Source organism: Rhincodon typus, chromosome 4, assembly GCF_021869965.1.
Source record: "Rhincodon typus isolate 14 chromosome 4, sRhiTyp1.1, whole genome shotgun sequence".
Lineage (NCBI taxonomy): Eukaryota > Metazoa > Chordata > Chondrichthyes > Orectolobiformes > Rhincodontidae > Rhincodon > Rhincodon typus.
This window is the reverse complement of record NC_063335.1, coordinates 57,215,692-57,240,568: the sequence shown is the minus strand read 5'-3', so window position 1 is coordinate 57,240,568 and position 24,877 is coordinate 57,215,692. Positions and strand designations below refer to the sequence as shown.

General features: G+C 39.9%; 1 protein-coding gene across 3 annotated transcripts in view; it reads right to left on the bottom strand.

The window, feature by feature from the left end:
- LOC109916756 (regulating synaptic membrane exocytosis protein 2-like) overlaps positions 1–24,877 on the bottom strand; it is a 913,938-nt gene that overhangs the window by 626,406 nt on the left and 262,655 nt on the right. The window contains exon 3 of one of the 3 annotated variants that reach the window (XM_048595802.1): positions 20,179–20,190. The exons of the other annotated variants lie outside the window; for them this stretch is intronic. Coding sequence (XP_048451759.1) covers positions 20,179–20,190 — 12 coding nt within the window. The remainder of the gene's footprint in view (positions 1–20,178; positions 20,191–24,877) is intronic. 3 annotated transcript variants of the gene reach the window in all.

Sequence of the window (24,877 nt, the reverse complement as noted above, 5' to 3'; positions counted from 1 at the left end):
TGACCTACAAGATCAAGTGGCTGAGGGCCAGAGAACATTCTGGAAGGATGCAGCCAGAAGGGAAAAGAAGGGCCACCTGGCAGCCATTCCCCCAGCAAACACACAACCTGGCCCAGTAGCAGAGCTCCGATCGCCTGAATAAAGGGGATGACCCACATACAAGGCCAACCTTCAAGCTCATCGGAACCAGCAACACAGCCTGGCCATGTTTAACTGCACATATAGTGCCTGGTCCTAGTCTGACAGGCAGAAACAGTTTAGATGAGGATTTCAACAAAGACTTCACATTTTGATTGGTAGAGTAATTAATGTAAGAATCAGAAGTTTTATTGTTAAAGAGCAGAGTTTTGGATAACATGGCCATGTGTCTGTAGTGCATTTTGTGAATAAAGTTGTGTTAAACTGCAAGTTGACTCTGACCCTTTAACTCATTTCACAAGTATAATACCGAAGTAAAACAATTGACCTGGAAACTGTTTTGAAGTTTCCAAAGCATGGACAACACTGCTAAATTATTGAACTAATTGAACTCCAAACATAGTTCTTAAGATTTTCTCATTCCTTTCCAATATTTGTAAGGTTTTGAATGGTAATTTGATGTTTTACTCATAAAAAGGTAGACATTATCTCGTGTAATACTCCTACAAACATCAAATTTAGAGTCTGGTTAGACTGAGCCTTTCTAGATGAACCATTCCAGGTGAAAAACTAAATTAGCTCTTCAAGTACTCACTTTGTAGTGACTTTCCATAAAGGAATGGCCTTTAAGAACTAAGAAGTGAATCTGTAATGTTAGAAGATACAGATACTCTGCTTTAGTTTTGGGCAGGGTAACATAATGTACTAACTGTTCAGCCGGGCTCCACTGTTCAATATGATCATAGTTGATCATTCACTTCAATGACCTTTTCCCATACAATCCCAAAATCATCTTACATCATTGGTAATTAGAGAGCCTTGAACCTCGACATTATGCACGGTTAATAACTGAACTTCCGACAGCCCTCCGGTGTAAAGAATTTCAAAGATACACAATTCTGAGTGTAATAAAAACCTTCCTCATCTCAGTCCTTAGTAGTTTATCCCTTATTTTGAAGATGTGTCATCTGTTTGTAGACTCTACAACCAAGGAATCATCTGCCTGCATCTATCCTATCTATTCCTTTATGCATTTGGTAAGTTTCAATGAGATCACCTCTCATTCTTCAGAAATTAAGAGAATACAGGCCAAGTTTCCAAATCTCTCTTCCTAGGACAGTCCCACTATTCCAGGTACAATTCTGGTGAACCTTTGTTGCACTCGCTCCACTGCAATAATACCTTTCCTAGGTTGTGGGGGTGGGGGGTGGGGGGGGGGGGGATGGTAAACCAAAACTGCACACTACTCCAAGTGAGGTTTAACCAAAGTTTTATACAATTGACGCAAGACTTTGCCACTCCCATACTCAAATCTTATGACAAAAGCTAACACACACTTAGCCTTCCCAATTGTTTGCTGCACACACATATTAGCTTTCGTATCTTAATGAGGATACCTTTCTCTTACCATAGAAAAAGTATTCTGCGTGTCTGTTCCTTCCACCAAATTGAAAAATTTTATGTACTGCATTCCAAGTTCTTAATCTGTTCTTGTAGCATTACTACTTCACTATGTGCTTTGATTTTGCTAACTCTAGAGGAATACTTTATCAAAAGCCTTCTGAAAATCCAAGAATATTACAATCACCTACTCTCCTTTACAAAATCCATTATTGACATCCTAAAAAAACATTTTATCAAACATTCACATTTACTACATTTACTAGATTGTAGTAATTTCTGTACTACTGAAGTAAGTCTAAAAGATTTATAGCTCCCTGCTTTCTGTCTCCCTCACAAGAGTGGGTGTCAGTTTCTATTTTCCAATCTGCATGACACATTCCTTGTCTCAGAATCTATAGAACTTCACAGGTTGGTCACCAATGTGTTCACTATCCATAGTCGTTTCTTTCAAAACTGGGATGTAAAATTTCGGGTCTCAGGAATAGATGACCTTTCAATCCCAATAATTTCTCCAATTCAACTTTCCGACGAATACTAATTTCCTTCCTTTTTTCAATTTCCCTAGTCCCTCATGATCTCAATGAAAACAAACACAAAGTAGTTGTTTACTTTCTCTGCCATTTCTCTAAACTCCATTATAAATTGAGTCAGCCCAAATTGATCCACGTTTGTCATAATCAAATCTTATCTTTCTATGTAAGATCTTACAGACCATTGTTCAATTTATTTGCTACTTTAAATTCGCATTCTGTTCTCCCTTTCTTGATCAGTTTCTTGGTCCCCCCGTTGCTGTATTCCAGAATCCTCTCAATCCTCTGACTTGTTCTTATTTCTGATAACTTCATAGGCCTCTACTTTTTTAATTTTATACAATCTGTATTTTTTTTGTTAGCTGTGGTTAACTATTTGGAATTCTGTGCCTTGAAGGAATGTTCAGTTGCTGAAAACTTTTTTTAAAATTCTATCCATTGCCTATGCACTGTCATGCACGTTAACGTATTTTCTCATTCCACCTCAGCCAATTTGCTGTGAATACCCGCCCAATTTCTTTTGCTCAAATTTAACTCTAGATTCAGTTTGAACTAACTCATTTTTTAGTGATGTTATGATCTCTCATCCATCAATGTTATTTTTCAATAAGATCCTTGAAGAGGGCAGCAGACTGGTGACGTTAATTGGCTGACTTGGAGAAGATCTGCATCAGTGCAGTCACTGCTTCCAGAAGGTAGTTTGCAGAGGGGCTGTTGTCAAGTGACAATTCAACCCCAAACACTTCCTCAGTGTTTCGCTCCGTACCTCCTCCTCTAACCAAAAAAAAGCATACACACTCCACTGTGAGGGCCAGAAGCAAAGGGAAAGGGAGAGATCCAGGGAGCATCCTGGGAAGGCAAGTGAGAGAAGACCTACCTTGGGTATTTGCAGCGATAAGTAAAGGTAAGTGTTTAATGAATGTTCTGAAACAGCTTGATTGGGGATAGAAATGTCAGTGGGGTTAAGTGCTGCACTTGTGAGATTTGGCAGATCTGCGATGCTTCCAGTGTCTCAAGATGATTACATCTGCAGGAAATGCACCCAACTGCAGCTCCTCAGACTGCATGGATAGGTTGGAGCAGCAATTGGATGCGCTTAGGAGCATGAGGATGGTGGAAAGTGTCATAGACAGTAGTTTTAGAGATGCGGTGATACCCGAGGTGCAGGCAGATAGATGGGTGACCGCTAGAAGGGGCAGGCAGCCAGTGCAGGAATCCCCTGTGGTTGTCCCCCTCTCTAACAAATATACCATTTTGGACACTGTTGGGGGCGATGACCAATCAGGGGGTAACAGCAGCAGCAGCAGCCAGACTGGCGGCACCACGGCTGGCTCTGTTCTTAAGAAGAGAAGGACAAAGAGCACTAAAGCAGTAGTTATGGGGGACTCCATGGTTAGGGACACAGATAGGTGCTTCTGTGGACGTAAAAGATACTCCAGGATGGTGCGTTGCTTCCCCGGTGCCAGGGTCCAGGATGTCTCTGAACAGGCAGAAAGCATTCTGAAGGGAGAGTGTGAACAGCCAGAGGTTGTGGTACATATTGGTACTAATGACATAGGTAAGATGAGTGCAGAGGTCCTGCAGCAGCGGTTCAGCGAGTTAGGTAGAAAGTTAAAAAGCAGGACCTCCAGGGTTATAATCTCAGGACTACTCCCTGTGCCATGTGCCAGCGAGGATAGAAATAGGAGGATAGTACAGCTCAACACGTGGCTAAACAGATGGTATAGGAGGAAGGGTTTCAGATATCTGGGCCATTGGGATCTCTTCCAGGGCTGGTGGGACCTGTACAAGAAGGACGGGTTGCATCTAAACTGGAGGGGCACAAATATTCTGGCTGACAGGTTTGCTGGTGTCACTCAGGAGGATTTAAACTATCTTGACAGGGGGTTGGGAACCAATGCAAAGGTAAATGGACTGAAAGGGATCTAGAGAATAGGGCCAGTAAGACTCAGAGGAAAAGCAGGCAGCATGTGGTTGCTGATCAAAGCAGATCTGGTGGACTGAAGTGCATCTGTTTCAATGCAAGAAGTGTAACAGGTAAGGCAGATGAACTTAGAGCTTGGATTAGTACTTGAAACTATGATGTTGTTGCTATTACAGAGACTTGGTTAAGAGGGGGACAGGATTGGCAGCTTAACATCCCAGGATACAGATGTTTCAGGTGGGATAGAGGGGCATATAAAGGGGGTGGGGGAGTTGCACTACTTGTTAAGGAGATATATCACAGCTGTACTGCAGGAGGATACCTCGGATGGCTCATACAGCGAGGCAGTATGGGCAGAGCTCAGGAATAGGAATCACAACGTTTGGGGTTTACTATAGGCCTCCCAACAGCCATCAGGAGAAAGAAGAACAGATATGTAGGCAGACTTTGGCAAGATGTAAAAGTAACAGGGTTGTTGTCATGGGTGATTTTAACTTCCCATATATTGACTGGGACTCACCTAATGCTTAGGGTGCAGATGAGGCAGAGTTTGTAAGGAGCATCCAGGGGGGCTTCTTGAAACAGTATGTAGATAGTCCAACTCGGAAAGGGACCATAGTGGACCTAGTATTGGAGAATGAGCCTGGCCAGGTGGTCAACATCTCAGTAGGGGAGCAGCTTGGGAACAGTGATCACAATTCAGTAAGCTTTAAGGTACTCGCTTCTGAAGGATCTCAATGCTATGAATGTAGACATTGGCACGGCTGGGGCCAAATTGGGAAGGCCTGAATGTGGACTGTAGTCCACTGGGGATGATCTGGTTCCATAGGCAGTTACTAAGAAAGGTGATGTGGCTGTAGTACCTGGTTTGCTTCAGGACATGGTCGAGCAGTTTCAAGGCCAAAGAAATTACGAGAGAGTTGCCGTGGGAGAGAGATCCCCTGAGGTTTGTCCGGAGGGAGGAGGGTAACTTCTTCAGGGTAGGCATCCTTAGAAGAGGCTTCGCAGTGAGGTTAAAGCTGTATCAGAGATAGTAGGCACTGCAGATGCTGGAAAATCCGAGACAACAAGGTGTAGAGCTGGATGAACACAGCAGGCCAAGCAGCATCAGAGGAGCAGGAAGGCTGACGTTTCGGGCCTAGACCCTTCTTCAGAAAAATGATTTTTTCAAAAAGAAAAAGGAAGCATTTATCAAGTCTAGGAGGCTGGGAACACACGAAGCAAGGATAGAATACCAGGAAAGTTGAAAGAAATTTAAGCAACAAGTCAGCAGGGCTAAAATGAGTCATGAAAAGTCATTGGCCAACAGGATTAAGGAAAATCCCAAGGCTTTTTATACATATACAAAGAGTAAGAGGGTAAGAGTAGAGGGTTGGCCCACTCAAGGACAGGGAAGGGAATTTATGTGTGGAGCCAGAGGAAATGGGTGAGGCATTAAATGCGTCAGTATTTCCCATAGAGAAGGACTTGGTGGATGATGAGTCTGGGGAAGGATGTGTAGATAGTATGGGTCAAGTTGAAATCAAAAGGGAGGAGGTATTGGGGTCTTGAAAAACATTAAGATAGACAAGTCCCCAGGGCCTGATGGGATATACCCCAGAATACTGAGACAGGCAAGGGAGGAAATTGCTGTGGCCTGGAGGGAAATCTTTGTATCCTCACTGGCTACAGGAAAGGTCCCAGAGGATTGGAGAATAGCCAACATTTTGCCTTTGTTTAAGCAGGGTGGCAAGGATGATCCAACTAATTACAGGCCGGTGAGCCTTACGTCAGTGGTATGGAAATTACTAGAGAGGATTCTTCAAGACAGGATTTACTCCCATCTGGAAATCAGTAGGCGTATTAGTGAGAGGCAACATGTTTTTGTGAAGGGGAGGTTGTGTCTTACTAACATGATTGAGTTTTTTCAGGAAGTGACAAAGATGATTAATGAGGGTAGGGCAGTGGATGTTGTCTACATGGACTTCAGTAAGGGCATTGACAAGGTCCCTCGTGGCAGGTTGATACAGAAGGTAAAGTCACATGGGGTCAGAGGTGAGCTTGCAAGATGGATAAAAACTGGCCTGGTCATAGAAGACAGAGGGTAGCAGTGGAAGGGTACGTTTCTGAATGGAGGGCTGTGCCTAGTGGCACTCCTCAGGGATCAGTGTTGGGACCTTTGCTGTTTGTAATATAATATATAAATGATTTGGAGGAGAATGTAACTGGTCTGATTAGTAAGTTATCTGATGACACAAAGGTTGCTGGATTTGCGGATAGCAATGAGGACCGTCAAAGGATACAGCTGGATATAGATCAGTTGGTGTCTTGGGCAGAGAAATGGCAGATGGAGTTTAATCCAGAAAAATGTGGGGTAATGCATTTTGGAAGGTCTAATCCAAATGGAAAATATACAGTAAAATTACAGAACCCTGAAGAGTACTAATAGGCAGAGGGATCTGGTTGTACAGGTACACAGGTCACTGAAAGTGGCAACGCAGGTGAAAAGGGTAGTCAACAAGGCATATGGCATGCTTGCCTTCATCAGCCGGGGCATTGAGTTTAAAAATTGGCAGGTCATGTAGCAGGTTTATAGAACCTTAGTTAGGCCGCATTTGGAATACGGTGTTCAATTTTGGTCGCCACACTACCAGAAGGAGGTGGTGGCTTTGGAAAGGGTACAGAAAAGATTTACCAGGATGTTGCCTGGTATGGAGGGCATTAGCTATGAAGAGAGGTTGGAAAATCTTGGGTTGTTCTCACTGGAACGAAGAGGTTGAGGGGCGACCTGATAGAGGTCTACAAGATTATGAAGGGCATGGACAGACTGGACAGTGAGAAGCTTTTTCCCAGGGTGGAAGAGTCAGTTACCAGGGGCCATGGGTTTAAGGTGCAAGGGGTAAGGTTTAAAGGTGATATACGAGGTAAGTTTTTTTTACACAGAGGGTGGTGGGTGCCTGGAACTCGCTGCCAGCAGAGGTAGTGGAAGCAGATACGATAGTGACTTTTAAAGGGCGTCTTGACAAATACATGAATAGGATGGGAATAGAGGAATACTTTCCCCAGAAGGGTAGGGGGTTTTAGTTGTGACGGGCAGCATGTCAGCTCAGGCTTCGAGGGCCAAAGGGCCTGTTCATGTACTCTAATTTTCTTTGTTCTATTATTAATTAGCCCTTCACTGCATAATGTTAGATTTAGATTAGCCTGTTCTCTGGTCTCCTCAAGATTGCTTTAAATATTGTCTCCAACACACTTCAGAAACTCCTCAGCATTTGTATTTGTTAGATGTATTCAATCTACATGCAGATTGAAATCACCATTATGACTGAATCACTATACAATTCTCTCATCTGATTAGTATGTCCCATAATACAACTACTATTTGGTGGTCTATCAATAGATCCTGCCAACGTTTGCTTTCCCTTGCTGCTTCTAAGTTCCACTCTGGAGTCCATCATACAGAACGGAAACAAACACTGGCCCATTCATCCATCTTGACCAGGTTTCCTAAATTGAACTCATCACATTTGCCTGCATTTGGCCCATACCTCTCTAAACCCTTACTATCCATGTACTTGTACAAATGTCTTTTAAATCTTGCAATTATACTTGCCTTTACTACTTCCACACTTGGTATGTGCAGTTGGATGGAAGATGTTGCCCCTCAGGTCCCTTTTAAATATTTCCCCTCTCACCTTAATCCCATGCCCTCAAGTATTGGACTCTCCTACTCTCTGTATCTACGTCCCTCATGACTTTATTAACCTTTATAAAGTCATCCCTCAGCCTCCTACGCTCTGGGGGAAAACAGTCCCATCCATCCGGCCTCTTTATAACTCAAACCTTCCAGTTTTGGTAACATCCCTGTACATCTCCTTTTGGACCTCTTCCAGTTTAACAACATCCTTCCAAAGCAGGGCAACCAGAATTGTACACAGTTCTCCAAATGTGGTCTTAACAATGTCTTCCACAGCCATAACATGACAGCACAACTCCTGTACTCTATGTTCTGACCGACGAAGACAAGCACACCAAACACCACCTTCATTACCCTATCTACCAACAATGCCACTTTCAAGGAACTATGTACCTGCACCCCTCAGTCTCTCTGTTTGACAACATTCCCCAAAGACCTACCATTAACTGTAAGTCTTGCCCTAGTTGGTCTTACCTAAACGCAAGGTGTTGCATTTAGGTGCATTAAACTCCATTTGCCATTCGTCAGTCCACTGGCACAGTTGATCAAGATCCTATTGTACTCTTAGCTAACCGTTTTCACTGCCAACTATATCATTAATTTTGGCGTCATCTGCAAACTTCCTAACCATGCCTCCTATATTCTCAACCAAATGGTTTTTTATAAATAACAAACAATGGACCCATCACTGATCCTTGCAGCATACTGTTGGTCACCGGCCTCCAGTCTGAACAACAACCCTCTACCACCACTCTCTCTCTCTCTCCTACTGTCAAACTAATTTTGTATCCAATTAAGTGGCTCTCCCTGGATCCCATGTGATCTAACTTTATGAACTAGTCTACCATGCGGAACCTTGCTGAATGCCTTGCTCAAGTCCATGTGTACTACGTTCTTGGTTGCCTCTTCAAGAAACTCTCAATTTAGTGAGACGCAATTTCCCATGCACAAAACCATGTTGGCTATCCTAATCAGTCCTTGCCTTTCCAAATGCATGTTGATCCTGTCTCTCAGAATTCCTGCCAACACGAATGCTGAGCTCACTGATCTGTAGATCCTTGGCTTGTCCTTGCAGCCTCTCTTAAATAATGGCACCCTCCAGTCTTCCAAGACCTTACCAGTGGCTGTCGATGATACAAATATCTCCGCTAGGGGTACCACAACTTCTTCCCTAGCTTCCCAAAATGCCCTGGATTCAACTGATCATGACCCAGGGATTTATCTATTTTTATGCATTTTGAGAACTCCAGCACCACCTCTTCTGTAATGTGGACTCTTTTCATGACAACATTATTTATTTCCCCAATTTCATGAGCTTCCGTGTCTTTCTCCACGGTAAATACTGATGAGAAATATTCATTTACCTTGTGGTTCCACACAATTAACCTAATTTATCCTGAAGGGGCCTTATTCTCTCCCTAGTCACTCTTTTGCTCTTAATATACTTGTAGAATCTCTTTTAGATTCTCTTTTTACCTTATCCGCCAAAGCTATCTCATGGACCCGATTTTCCCACCTGCTTTCCCTCTGAAGTGTACTCCTATGCCCCCTATACTCCTCAAGGGATTTAATTGAACCCAGCTGCCTTTATATGCCTCCTCCTTTTTCTTGACCAGAGCCTTAAATATCTCTATCTTTTCAATATCTTCTGATCTTGGATTATTCCTTGCATTGTACTGATTCTATCCCATATCTGCACAAAACCACCTCCTTTCATCCTTTAAATATTAGTTTGTAGAGATTGATCCATTCTTCCTGGAAAATTTGGCTCTCACCGAACTCCTAACTTTTTCACTCTGTTTACACTGTTATCAGCTTATGTCAATTCTATGCTGTCAATCTCCCAACTCTGTGAATGCTCTTCAGAATTGACTTTTTTGGTCTTTTCTTCTGTTGATTGGTCGGTTTAGCTCAGTTGGCTGGACAGTCGCATTGCAAAGCAGTGAAATACCAACAGCATGGGTTCAATCACCACAGAAGCTGAAGTTACCATGAAGGACTAAGCTCCTCAACCACACCCTTCAACTGAGGTATGGTGGCCCTCGGGTTCAATCTCCACCAGTCATCTTTATGTTCTGGTAAGACGAAGGTGACTTGACTTACAGCCCTCTGTGGACCCTTGAGACAATATTTTTCTCCCAACCGCTATCCAAGCAGCCTAATGATTTTCCACAAATCTTAACTGAATGAGCTCACTAAGTAGTTATTGCATATAACCTTCTCATAAAAATATTCATCTTAATGATTCTTTTTATCACATCTCGAGTACAGCCAGTGTCATTACAGAAACGAATGCCCTGGAACTTGCTCACATGGCAGGCAGCAGTTTCCATTCAAATACAATTTTGGAAACTCTCACCAATTCAAATCTGTTTTTGACCAAAACTTTTCTCTGTGCTAAAGCTTTCCTGAAACTACAAAATAGTCTCTTATTGCATCCATGTGACAATAACCAAGTCACATGCTTTGGCAGACTCGTACGGTTATGCTACAAACACTGTGGAGTTACATCACTACTTTAACAGAGTACAGTATCCTAAGTCATTAACAGGACTGTTGTCGTAGAAGATTTAACCCTGAGTCATATGTGGAGTTAATAGTACAGGGTACAATAAGTTTGGTTTAATCTTTTGTTGAAACCTCCACCACTGCCTTTGGTATCTTCAGAGCCGACAATTCCAGCTCTCTTGGCCAGCATCCATATTCCATCAATTTGAGTTTATCCAAAAACTTTGCTTCCAAAGTCCTAGCCTGCATCAAGGACCTATGGTCACTGACCTGTATGAACTCCCAATCCACAATACCTAAAATTTTAAAACTCTCACCCTAGTTTTTAAATCCCTTTTACGGCTCACTATTTGAGGCAACATCTAGGACCACAAACCTTGAAGCCTCTGCATGTCATCGATTCTGGATTCTTCCATATCCAGGAGTTTGGTCAGTCTACTATTGGCAACCATGCCTTTAGTTACCCAGATTCCAAGCACTCCACCTCTTCCTTCAAGATGCCCCGTAACACCTATTTTGACATGCGCTGGCTATATGAGCCAACATGTTCCCATCCGGTTCATTGACAAATTCTGTTCAACAATGTTCCTATGACGTGCCTTGGGATGGGCCACTGTGTTAATAGTGTAATTGAAATGCAAGTCACAATACAAATGCAAGTATCAAAATCCATCAAGTTTAAAGACCTTTTATACAGATCTTCTCTTCTCTAGAGATAAAAGCTTCAGCCTCTGCAATCTTACCAGATAGCTTTTTGTTTTATTCACTCATGGGATGTGGATATCGTTGACTGGGCCAGCATTTATTGTACAATCCTAATTGCCCTTGACAAAATGGTGCATTGCCTTCTTAAACATTTGTAGTCCATGTGCTGTAGGTAAGAACTACAATGCCATTAGGCAGGCAATTCCAGGATTTTGACCCAACAACATTGCTTTTTTAATACTAGCCCTCTAAAAATGAAATCCAATGTCTTCCAAAAGTTATGTTAAAATGTGCAATAACAATAGCTACTGAGAGACTGTCATCATGGCAGTGCATTGGAACTTCTTATTTTTTTTCGCTGGAATTTAAACATTCAAATTTGGCACATGATTAATCAACAATGATATTAAAACATGCCACAGGAATCTTCTTTAAAGAAGAATAGCTCATACACAGGTAAGATATTTTCCATTACTGAGGAAGGTACAGCAAACAAATGCAGAGCTCCCTCAATAAAAAAGAAAAATTATATATTGATAAAGAGAAAGTGTACTTAGTCACGTAGAAAGTACAGCTAAGAACCCGGCTGAATTAAAAACGTTCAGAGAAGTGGTGAAAAGCAAATAAAAGCAAAGTAGGCGTATGCAGCAACACTGGCAGCGATTGGAGTTTCCTAATATATTCTATGGGCATATAAGCAGTAAAAGAGTGATGAAAGGTGGAGTGAGGTTGATTAGGAACAAAAACAGGATTTACAGAGGGGGTGGAGGACATTGTTGAGGATGTTAAAAGAATATTTTGCATCTGTCTTTATCAGGGAAGATGATGTTACCAAGGACAAGGTGAAGGAATTAAAATTGAAAAGATGATAGCATTGCTTAGACATTATAAACTTTGTTGACAAGACATTGAGACCAATGAGATGCACACAAGGATACAAAGGGGGAATGACAGTAGAAATTGCAGATGTGCTGCCAATACTATTTCAGTCTTCCCTGACTCAGGTTCATGTCAGATGACAGGAGAGTTGCAAACACCATATCCTAGATTCAACAAAATAAAGGTGCAGGTGGAAACTACTAGAAATGATGATTTGGGGCGGGGGGAATAAAAGTGAATAGTTACATAGGTAAATGCAGGTTAATTAAGGAGACCCAGCATAGATTTCCTAAGCAAAATAATGTTTATTTCACTTGTTAAAGTTTTTGAAGAGCTAACAGAGGACTGATGACGGCAATGCTGCTAATGTGGTGTACATATAGAATTTCAGAAGGCATTTGTTACAGTGCCATACCACAAACCTGTGAGCAAAATCAAAGCTTGTAGAATAAAAGGGACAGTAATGTGAATGCAATATTGGCCGAGTGACAGGAATCTGTGTATACTGGTTAATGGATGTTAATTGGGTGGGGAAAGGTTTTGGAGTCCCCTATGAGTCAGTGCTGAGACTCTCGCTTTTCCTGATAAATATTAATGATTTAGACCTTGGTATTGAAAATGACATGGACAAATTGTGGAGCGTGTGGATAGTTGGCAGATGAAGTTCAATACAGTGAAGTAAGGTGACATGTTTTGATAGACAGAACATTGTGAGACAAGTTAGTTGACTCAAACTAACAAAACCCCTGCAAATACATTTTAAAATTACAATAGAGGATGGCAGCTTAAATGAGATTAGACTGTGTGCAGATTCAACTACAACATTTAGATAGTATTTTATAAGCAAGGTGTGCACTAAAGATTGTGCACAACAGAAATTAAATCTTTCTCCTCCTTGCCTTTACAGCTGTGCACTCATCATATTCCATGAAAGGAATTAATTAGTATCGCTTGCCCAATGACATCTATAGCTCACAGTAGTCTGTGTGGCAACAAATTTTGTATTGCAGTTTTCTACACTCCTTCCATGCCATATTCTGCCCTGCACTTCATGTTGAAGCGTTTATAGTGCGATATTCAAAAGCCATTTGTATCAGCAAGAGGTTGTTGTGCATCTCAACTGACAAATAATGGTAAGCTTAAAACAACTCATTAAAAATTACACATCTCCACACAGCAGTCTATCAATAATTACAATGCCTTACACAGGCAGCTTTGTTCCACTAGAGAAACAGAATCACTTCCTGTCATTATTAAAGAATTTATTTGAGACAAAGGTTAAATACACAACTAATCACCCAGCAGGAAATGAAAGGGTAAACTCAAAATATTTGCCAGGGACAGCAAACCAAATCATGTTTTCTATTTTATTCTGTTGTTAGTTATGTCTTCATTATTTATAGATGAAAGTCCTGGTTTCCAGCCACTAAGTTTGAATCCAAATGATTAAATATGTATGGCACACCATACAGTGCTATAAAGGCCCAACTGTGCTCAAAGAATCGTAATTGTTCTGTCAGATAGTTGCATGTCAAACAAAAGGTTTTGCTATACTAAATTTGATTGAGCACCTCAATAAGACTATTAGATTGCTTATCCATTATAGCTGTAGCAGTAAGTAAAATTTAGAGCAAGAACATGAATACAGGAGTTGTGGTTCAGCCAGATTTTGAACTTATAATCAAAATAATTTATAACATGCTGTATTTCAAAGTCATAACAAAAATAAAATTATTCTTGCTCAATGTTATGAGCAAAGGACATCTTAATTAAATAAAATACTCTCCATCTTTAAATAGACATTTGATTTCATGTCAAAGGCATATGCGGAAGCATTCAGCAAATAGTTTTGTTTCATTTGCTTTGACATTTATCATTAAAGACATAGAATCAAATAGAATCAAATTTTATGTGATAAAGGTCACACTGACCTGTTCTTACTGATAATACTATTGAATATCAAACAGGCGGTGATTAGGCTGTCTCTTGTTGAGATTAGTTACTGCTTGGCTTTTGAGAATAGTTATTTGCTTGGCATTTGTGTGCTGTAAGTGTTAACAGCACAAGTCTGAATGATGTTCAGATCCTGCAGTATGTGGGCACAGACTGATTTAATTATGGGAGGAGTTTCCACAAAACTAAACACAGTGCAAACATCAACAATCAGAGCCACTCTGACCTTATCATAGAGGAAAAAAATCATTGATGATGATGGTACTGTGTGGGCCCAGAATGCTTCCCTGAGGATCTCCTGCAGTGGTGTGATTAAAGGCATTAAACAACCATAACCACGAGAACGAGAGCGAGAGTGAGCAGTATCTTTGATTTTAAGGTGGCATTCAACAAGATATGCTGAAGGAACCTAGCAAAGCTCATGTCCATTGGCCATGAACTTTGCTAGGTTCCTTCAGCATATCTTGTTGAATGCCACCTTAAAATCAAAGATACTGTTTGCTCACTCTCGCTCTCGTTCTCATTCCCTCTGGAATTCAGTCCTTTAGCGCATAGTCAGGCCAATACTATAACCATAGACTGGCGTAAAACCAGAAAAATTGGCCATTGAACAGCTTATGAGAGGATATTGGCCCTTAAACTGCTGTTGATGACACTTCTCATCATTATCACATTATCATCAAAGGTAGGCTGACAGCACAATTGTTTGCCATGTTGAATTTGTTCTGTTTTTTTGTACATTGTCTGACGCAGCAGGCTTGATGGAGTGAATAACCTACTCTTGCTCCTATTTTCTACGTTTCGACAATAGAACATAAAGGGTACAACTCTAAAGGGGACGGAGGAATGGAGGCACCTGGGTTTATATGTGCAGCATAAGACCAAAACTGCACAGAATACTCCCAGATTTGGTCTCACTAAGGCATGCCTGCTCATGGACGCAAATGAATTTGCAATGAAGCCCAATACATTTGCTTGCTGCACTTGCTTTCAGCAACTGATGTAGAAGGACAGCCGGATCCTCTTGTCCATCAATATTTCCCAATTTTTATCATTTAAATTTACATTCTGCCATTCTGGTTCTCCTGCCAAAGATGACACCTTCACACAGATTCACATTATATTGCATCTGCCAAGCATTTGCGCATTTCACTTAACTTGTCTAAATATTGTGGGAGAATCTTCATCCTCACCTCTTTTTTTTCCTAGTTTTCAGCAGAATCAGAAATATTACTTTAAAGTTCCTCATCCAAATCAATTAAATATTGTGATTAGCTGGGGCAATTTTCCAATTGTATTTTTGTAGCAGAAACGTTTGTATAATTGTTGCAGTATACATATTTTTCTCTTTGGTATTAGTAGTTGCAAATCACCATCATGCCTTTTAATTAAATTACCCAGTCTATCGCATCTAACCTGTCCCTTACACCTTCACAGTTACCTTTGATTAAATTTAGAATCCAAGCTTTAGTTTGGGCTATTTCACTTCTATTCCAATGAAGAATACTATCATGTTATGGTCATTCTTCCATAAAATATCTCTTATAGATTATTAACTAACTCCTTTTCAATGCATAAGAATAGCCTGTTCCCTAGTTGGTTTCTCAAAATACTGGTCCAAAATTTCATCTTGTACACATTCAAAGATTCATCGACCATTATATTATTGCACATGGCTTGCCCAATCTATATGTAGAGTAAAGTCACCCATAATTATCACAGCATTCGAGTTACATGCAGCTCTAACTTTCTACAGATTGACAGCCCCTATTTTATCACTCCTGCTTGGATACCTACAGGCAACTACAGGTTTCTACATCCTGTTGCTGCTTAGCTCCACACACTTCGACTCTACCCACCTCCCTTCCATTTTGCCGGTCTTTCCAAAATATTGAATACCCTTGGCAATTCCATTCCCAGCACTAGTCACCCTGCAGCCATGTGCCTGGTCAAAATTTGTACTTATTGGCAACTATTTGTTCTGTTAGTTTATTTATCTTATTGCGAATGTTCTGTGCAATTAGACACCACACCATTTGAATTTGTCTTTTTAACATTTTTTGCACTATGGTCTTATTTGCTGCTAGCCATTGTTTCCTCTGCTTATTACTTGTCTACCTGTAATACGTGGCTCTTGCTGCTTTTGCCTGAAAAATAATTTCAACAGCAGTATCCAAAAGGAAAATCTGTTAAACAGATTACTTACTTCACATTTACTTACCTTAGTTTTAATAAAAAGTTCAATACATACTCTGACCCTTACCTTCATTCTTATGCAATAAAGTAACTATGGGGGATTTCAACTTCCACAACATTAACTAGGTTGGTCATTGTGTGCAAGGTTTGGTGGGAATGAATTCTTTAATGGATCTAGGACAACTTTTTTGGCCAGTACATAGAAGGCCCTACGGTAACAAAGCTAGGCAAGTGAATGATCTATCAATGGTGAAGCATTTTGCAGACAGCAATCATAACTCCATTCAATTCAAAATTGTCATAGAAGAGGGCAAGAATGGTCCTGAAATAAAGTTCTGTACTAGGTGAAAGCAAATTTTTAGAAGCAAAAACTAACAGAATTGCGGATGCTGGAAACAAAAACAAAAACAGACTTTGCCTGAAAAACTCAGCAGGTCTGGCAGCATCCTCTGAAGGATCACTGGGCTCTTGCAGGTAAATCTGTCTCAGAACAGTGGATCATGTTCAGGAAGGAAATATGGAAAGTATAGGGACAACATGTTCCAATAAAGAAAAAGGTTAGGGCCATCAAATCCTGTGAACCCAAATATCAAGGGATACACAGCATTGGCTTAAGAGATAAAGGGAGGCTTATAAAAGGGCTCAAAACAACAGAAGCCCTAGAGGAGTACAGAATGTTCAACAGGGAACATAAAGGGAGATTTTTCTATGACTAGCAGAGCTAAATAAGAAATGAAAGGATACTGGCAGATAGAACATAAAACAGTACAGCACAGGAACACCACATCTGTGCTGATCATGATGCTGTTTCTAAACTAATCCCATCTTCCTGCACATGGTCCATATCTCTTTATTCTCTGCTTGTTTATGTGTCTGTCTAAATGCCTCAAACTTTGCTAGTGTTTGTGCTTCTACCACCTCCCTTGACAGAGCTTTCAAAGCACATACCACCGTTCTGTGTTTCAAAAAAAACTTGCCTTCCACATCTCACTTAAACTTATCCGCTCTCACCTTACACCTATGCCCCTTAGTATTTGACATTTCTTCCCTGGGGAAGAGACTCCGACTATCCATGTCTCTCATAATTCTATATGCTTCCATCAGGTTGCCCTTCAGTCTCCAAACTTCTTGCAAAAAAAAAAGTCCAAGTTTGTCCAACCTCTCCTTATAGCTAAGGCATTCCAATCCAGGCAACATCCCATTAAACCTCTTCTGCACCCTCTTCAAAGCCTCCACATCCTTCCTTCGTGTGGCAAGCAGAACTGAGCATAGCACTCCAAATGTGGCCTGACTAAAATCTTAACACAGTTGCAACATGACTTGCCACCTTTTATACTCAATGCTTTGACCGATTGAAGGCAAGCATGCCACATGTCTTCTTTACTCTTTATCCACTTGCGTTAGAAAGTCACACAGTTCGGAAACAGACCCTTCAGTCCAACCAGTCCCTGCTGAACACAATCCCAAACTAAACTAGTCCCATGTGCCTGCTCCTGGCCCATATCCCTCAAACATTTCCTGTTCATGTACTTATACAAATGTCTTTTGAACATTGTAATTGTGCCCACATCCATCACTTCCTCAGGAAATTCATTCCACATGTGAACCACCCTCTGTGTTAAAAAAATGCCCATGTCTTCTTTTTAAATCTCTCTCCTCTCACCTTAAAAATGTGACCTCTAGTCACCTCTAATCCCCCCTATCCTAGGGAAAAGACAACTATCAACTCTATCTACACCCTTCGTTATTTTATAAACTTCTATCAGGTCGCCTCTCAACCTTGTACACTCCTGTGAAAACAGTTCCAGCTTATCCAGCCTTTCTTTATAACTCAAACCTTCCATTACCAGCAAATCCTGGTAAATCTCTTCTGAACCCTCTCCATTTTAGTATCCTTTCTATAACTGGGGATCAAAACTGGACACCATACTCAAGAAGAGATCTCAATGTCCTGTACAACATCAACATAACATCCCAACTCCTATACTTAAAGGACTCAGCAATGAAGGCAAGCATGTTGAATGAGTTTTTAAACCGCCTGTCAATATGTGACGCAAACGTCAAAGAATTATGCACTTGCACCCCTCAGTCCCTCTGTTCTATAACACTTTTCCAAGGCCCTTCCACTAATTGTATAAGCCCTACCCTTGTTTGTTATACCAAAAATGCAAATACCTCACATTCGGGACTCCATCTGCCATTTTTCATTTGATCAAGATCCCTTTTATAATCTTAGAAAATCTTCCTCACTGTCTACAATTGCATCAATTTTGGGGCCATCCACAAACTTACTAACCATGCCTTCTATATTCTCATCCATTTATATAAATGACAAACAAGCGAGGACACAGAACCAATCCCTGCAGAACACTGCTGGTCACAAACCTCCAGTCCAAAAAGCAACCTTCCACCACCACTGTCTCCTGCTGTTAAGCCAATTATGTATCCAATTGGCAAGCTCACCCTGAATCCCATTTGACCTAACTTTGCTGGTTAGTCTGCCACGTGAAACTTTGTTGTCACATTCACGGAGCTATGTACTTGCACCCCAAGATCCCTCTATATGTCAATGCTCATAAAGGTCCAGCCATGTTGACCATCCAAAATGTATCAGCTCAAACTTGTTAACCGCTGTTTGTGCAGACTACGTGAAACATATTAAATATCTTATAATTTCAGATGAAATGCAAACAGCACAGGAAATGGGCAGAGCACTGATCCAATAGTCTGCAAGTCTTATTGAGTACAAACATTAATCTTATGTCACAATTCCTTGTGAAAAATACTGTAATGTTCAAAATAATAACACCTATAACTCTCACTTCCAGTTCAAAATTATCCCCCATGACCCTTCATGGTCCCAACTTAGTGCTATTCCTTCAGATTCTTCGTTGGAAGAAGTCAGGGCCAGCAATATGACTTCTAATCGCCAATGTAACTGAACTCAAACTGACCACAAAATTTTTTTTTCTTTATTCATTCATGGGATGAGGGCGTCGCTGGCTAGGCAGCATTTATTGCCCATCCCTAATTGCCCAGAGGGTAGTTAAGATTCAACCACACTGCTGTGGATCTGGAATCACATGTCGGCCAGACCAGGTAAGAATGGCAGTTTCCTTCCCTAAAGGACATTAGTGAACCAGATGTTTTTTTCCGACAATCGGCAATAGATTCACGGTCATCATTAGATTCTTCATTCCAGATATTTATTGAATTCGAATTTGACCCTGGTTTCCAGAATGTTGTCTGGTCTCTGGATTAACAGTCCAGCGATAATACCACTAGGCCATCACCTAGTTGATCCACAATATCACCTAAGCGGCCTTAGTCTCAATTGATCAGTTTCTCGAACCCTCATTCATTCATGCCTCAATACTGACCATGTAATTTTATCAAATCACTTCACATTTAACTTCGACATGTTAACTGTTTAACTGTTCCATGTGCATCAAAGGTCTTCTGTGAAGCTCTGGTGGGCCATTATCCCTTTATTCACTGACCTACATTTCCCCAACCCCAGCAACACATCAATCCTAAACGTTTTATCCTCATTTTCAAATCCCTTTATGGCCTTACCTCTCCCTACATTTCAAATCCAACGACTCCAAGATCTCCAAGCTTGGAGTACCCTCATTTTAATTGTTCCACCATTGAAGGTCACACCATTAGCTGCCAAGGTCCTATGATCAGGAATTCCTCCATAAACCTCTCAACTTCTTGTCTTTCCTCCACCAAGAACCTACTTAAAACCAGAAATTTGTCTAAACATTTAGTCATTTGCAATAATACGTCTTTAAGTGGTTTGCTGTCAAATGTTGTTTTATAACTTCTAAAAAACATTATTTGGGATGTTTAATTCCTCAACGTCAATAAATAATTACCAAGTATTTCTTGTTGATTAGCTAAGCCCTGCAATCACAACATCTGCTGAACCACTGCACCATTAGGACAATTGTTTGCCACTGGGACTTTAATATTTAGATGTATTTTATGTAGCTGTACAACTCCAACATGTTGTTAGTTGAGTATTAAGAAACAATTCATAAGCTATTCTTGTACCCAAAACAATGTCAGCATTTCCAGTTCCCCCAGTGAATTAAACCATTTTCAAACGTATACCCGAATTCTGACTCACTTACAATTCAAGAGGAAAATCCTCAAAATGAGAATAAAAATGGTAACAAATTTTAAAATCAGTTGAAAACAAAATTCAAGGATCAACACAACGTAAACACTAATACATGAAGTGAAAAATAGATTCTGACCACTTTGTCCTCCTGGAGCAAGAATCCAAGAAAGCAAGAAAGGTAAAAGGGAAGGAAGACAAGGGGAAGAGAAACAAAAACACATAATTTAGCATGGCATAAAATTGTTGCAAGCTATGTCAGAATAAGCACGTAAGTGACAGAATTCACAGGTCATAAAACATTGAAGTACAAATAACAATAAACATTAAAAGGTAATATCCAAAATGAAAATGTTGCAATTTCATGAGGAACAGAAAAAAGCTGCCAGGTGCAACAAAGTCCAATATAAAAACTTTAACACTGTCGATGGAAGTTTCTACAAAACTTTGTTCATAGGTTTAATTAGCTTTGTTATGCAGAGTTTAAAATCTGTAGGAAATTTGTTTACTACGATACAGTGGATTAATGCAATTTAACTATATAGCATCAATGTTTGATCTAAAGGATCACAGAATAAAAATACCGTTGTAAAAAATCAAATTTATTTGAAAAGAATGTAACGACAATGTCCTGTGTCATAGTGTAATCAGCTCTGCAACTCCTTGTTTTCAAAAACAATTGTTAATGAATTTTTATTAATAATAAACCTCAGGAATATCCTAAAGAAAAAGAGCAGCATTAATCCATAATTATTTAGCAGCACATCACTGAAACTTTTACCCTTAGTTAGAAAGGAAGATTCTTTCCCCTTTTACAGAATGCTAGTCAGGTCTTTTTTTAATTGATGTAACATTAGCATAGTGTTTATGATACTGAACTAAAAATACAGAGACTTTGACTAATGTTTTAGAGACACACAAACAGAAAGCTCAACACAGTAGTTGGGAAATTTAAATTCAGTCAATTAACTAGAGTAAAAATTAAAAGCCTTCATTACTAATTCTAGTTATGAAAGCAAACAGATATAATTCAAAATTAACCTTATTAATTAATGTCCTTTTGAAGGAAATCTGCTGTCCTTTCTTCAGTCTGGCTATACATGACTCCAGGCCATTAGTAACCTAATAATTTATACCCAAGTAAGTCACTGTGTATCAAAACCATGAGGGTACTATACAACATGAATAAAAAGCGGGCAGACCAGGAGACAAATCTTAGCATTTGATTTAGATATGTCAAATGTATACACAAGCCAGTGACCGCTAAGGTCCTCTTCATTGAGACCTGTGCCAAAAGCAACACCTCAGCACAATCATGCTCACAGAATTATACCATTCACGCAATGTCACAAACTTCTCAAATGCCATGTCCTGCCCACCAGGCTGGTCGCACAGCACAACACAATGGAATTCACACGATCTCTGTCCTCCACCCCCATCCATGCCTTGTCTGTCTTGTTGGCTTTGCTCTAATCAGAGTGGACCCATTTTTCCTTTTCACACCATAATTTAAGACTATAACATGAACTTCTATTTGACAATTCTACTTTTACATCATCACCAATATTACGCTCACCGTCGTTTGCTCTGGGCACTCTAACCATTCTGCTTCACCTCTGTCTACAGGTTGAAAACCACCATACTACAGCCTTATTTCAGTTCAATGGAAGCGTAATATTACTCTCAAAGTTTCAACTCTTTCGCCACAGATGCTGCCAGATCGGAGTTTCTCCAGCAACTTGTGTTTTTTTTAAAATCACATTTAACAGATGAAAGGTGCACGTATACATGACAGTATAGATAGGAGTGACTGCCACACAGTCATTGTGGAGATGAAATCCTGCTTCACATAGAGGACATTCTCCACTATGTTGTGTAGTACAATCACCATGCTGGAGAGAAGAGATTTAGAACAGATCAAACAACTTAAAGCTGGGTTTCAATAAGCCACTGTGCCAATTAGCAACAGCAGCAATGCATTTCACATATATCTGTAACCATATGATCCAGTATATACCACACTTTACCATGGTCATCAATTTAGGCAACCAACCCTTGCTCTATGAAGAGTGAAAGAAAGACGTGAATTTATATAACACGCGTCATGGCCACTGAGGTACCTTTAAAGTGAAGTCACTCTTGTTATGCAAGAAATACAACAGCCAATTTTCACATGTCTGACAAATCAGAGTGTGCAAACTCTATATCCAGCCATTGGCACGTTTCACATGACTGGACAAAAAACACAAATGAGAATTTTATTTTTGCATTTATAGCAAATTTCAAAATATGTTTAAAAAGGGTGAAACTTGTAGCTACTGAGTTACTTGGAAAAGACAGATATTTGCCCACTGGGTTACTTGTATCAAGTAGTTCACAGTAATCTGAAATGCCTACATGCATGAGGAATATTAAAAATATACAAGCTTCTGATGAATATTTTAGTGTCTAGGTTGTGATCATGTGTCAAAACAGTACTTTAGTATCATGTGCAGAACTCCACTTGGTTACTGAACAAGCAACTGAAGGACAACATGAATTTTCAACTACATTCCGAAATCACAAGTATGGAAATGACAACTGCTTCTGCCATTAACTAAAACTTAGTTAGCAATATAGATACGTGCTAACTTTATACCAGCTTGATGTGCTATAATTATTACAGGATATAATTGAGATTCTTTGAAATTGATTGAATAGAAATGAACACTAAGGGCCTTAAAAGAGGCTTTAATTGTTTCTATAAAAACATATGGAGTAATCAATTTCCAACATCCAGAGCCATTAAAAAGAAGTCAAAATAAAGCAGCTGGTTTAAAACATCACATTTAGTAGTACCATATGTTTCATAATATTAAAACAAAATCTTGTCAAATGTTTTCAAAGTTTAATAGCCAGACAAGAGGCCAATTGGGAGAAATACATCAAATGAAGGACAAAAAAATAGAATTACCATAGGTTTAGCATTTGCTGCCTCAGATACACAGAATTACACATGTGGGTCATTCTCTCATTATTAAATTTGATGTGGAGGTGCCGGCGTTTGACTGGGGTGGACTAAGTCAGAAGTCACATGACACCAGGTGAAAGTCCAACAGGTTTAATTGAAATCACAAGTTTTCAGAGTGTAGCCCCTTTGTCAGGTGAAGTCATTTTTCTCCTATTCAAATATTTCTAGAAATTTTTTTTTTTTTTAAATATTGCTAGCCAACTTTCTTCCACATTCTGCTTTGTATTTTTTTAGTCATTATTTGCCCCTTTTTGAAGTCTGCCTGACCTGTCGCTAATCTTTACGGATTTGTATAGTGTGTTTTTTTTCAATTTAGTACATCCTTATCCTCTTTATTCAACCACAGATAATACATCCTTTCCAAAGAGCCTTTAATTTTCACAGGGATAAATCTTTGCTGAGAGTTATTTAATATCTATTTAAATGAGTGTCACCGCAACTCTGTCATCCTATTTTTAAACTTGTTTCCCAGTTTGCATTAGCCAGATCTGCCTTCATACACCCATAGTTACCTTTATATAGGTTTCAAATACTAGTCATGGACCAATACCTCTTAATCGTTTTAAGCTGAACATGTAGTTATGTTGTCATCTGTCAACTAAAGGGTCCTTGATCATGAGGTATTCAATTAATACTCATTGTACTCATAATACTCATTCAATTAATATTCATTAATATCTTATTGTACATTTCAAAGTCCAAGACAATCTGTTCTCTAGTTAACTCTTGAATGCAAAGCGCTAAGAAACTGCTCTGAAGGCACTCCATGAACTCACTTTCCAGGCTACTTTTACAAATCCGATTCAGCCAGTCTACATGCAGATTAAAGTCACCTTTGATTATTGACATACATTTCTTTCATGCCCCATTTATTTTTTTCTGCGTGCTCTGTCCTGCAATGTAATTACTGTTAGGGTGCCCATGAACACCTTCCACCAAGGCATCTCTTAACTTCATTACTTATCTCTATCCAAACTGATTCTTCATTTTAATCTTTCAAGTTAAGGTCATGTCTCAATAACGAGCTAATGCCATCCTTAATTAACCAATCTACCTTGTCATTTTTCTTAGCATCCTGCTGTTCCTGTCATTCAGCACCAATGTATAGAGCACAACCTTAGGATTACCTTTCAATAATGTCTCTGTAATGCCATCAGGTGTTACGTATTTACCGGTGTCTATCATTCATTTTTTTTAGTTACAAATGCAGCTTTCCGTCAAATACATAGCTTTAAATTTATTTTTATTTAAATTTTACAAGTTTCTGGCCCTTTCTGTTAGCCACTGTTGCATTTGTATGTTCCGTCCCTTCCAGTCAACATCAGGTAACTCATAACCCAAATTATTGACCTGCTTCCTACTTTCATTTTGCCCTTTACTTCACTATATCTCCCCTCACTTGACTCCACCTCTTATTACATGACATTTACATACAAGTCTGGCCTTTTCTCATCATTTAATGTTTCTACATTATTGGGACACCCCTTCTCCCTCCATCATGCTTTCTGGTCCACTGGAGCCAGCCATGCTGAGCTCAACAACATCTCTGCCCTTCCCATTCAGATCCAGTGGACATTAGCCACTGCTGTTCTTGGTAACCACATCACCAGCCGCCCTGGATCACTGGACACTGGCTAATACAGTTAGACAACCCTCATATTGCTACCTTGCTTCTTCCGCCACCTGCGCCCTCCTTTCTCTCAAAGGGTTGACAGTCTTTGGAATTCTTTTCCTCAAAAGGCAGTGAATGCAGAATCTTTACATTTTTAAGGCAAAGGTAGATAGATTCTGGATTACAAGGAGGGTGAAAGATTACCATGGGAATGCA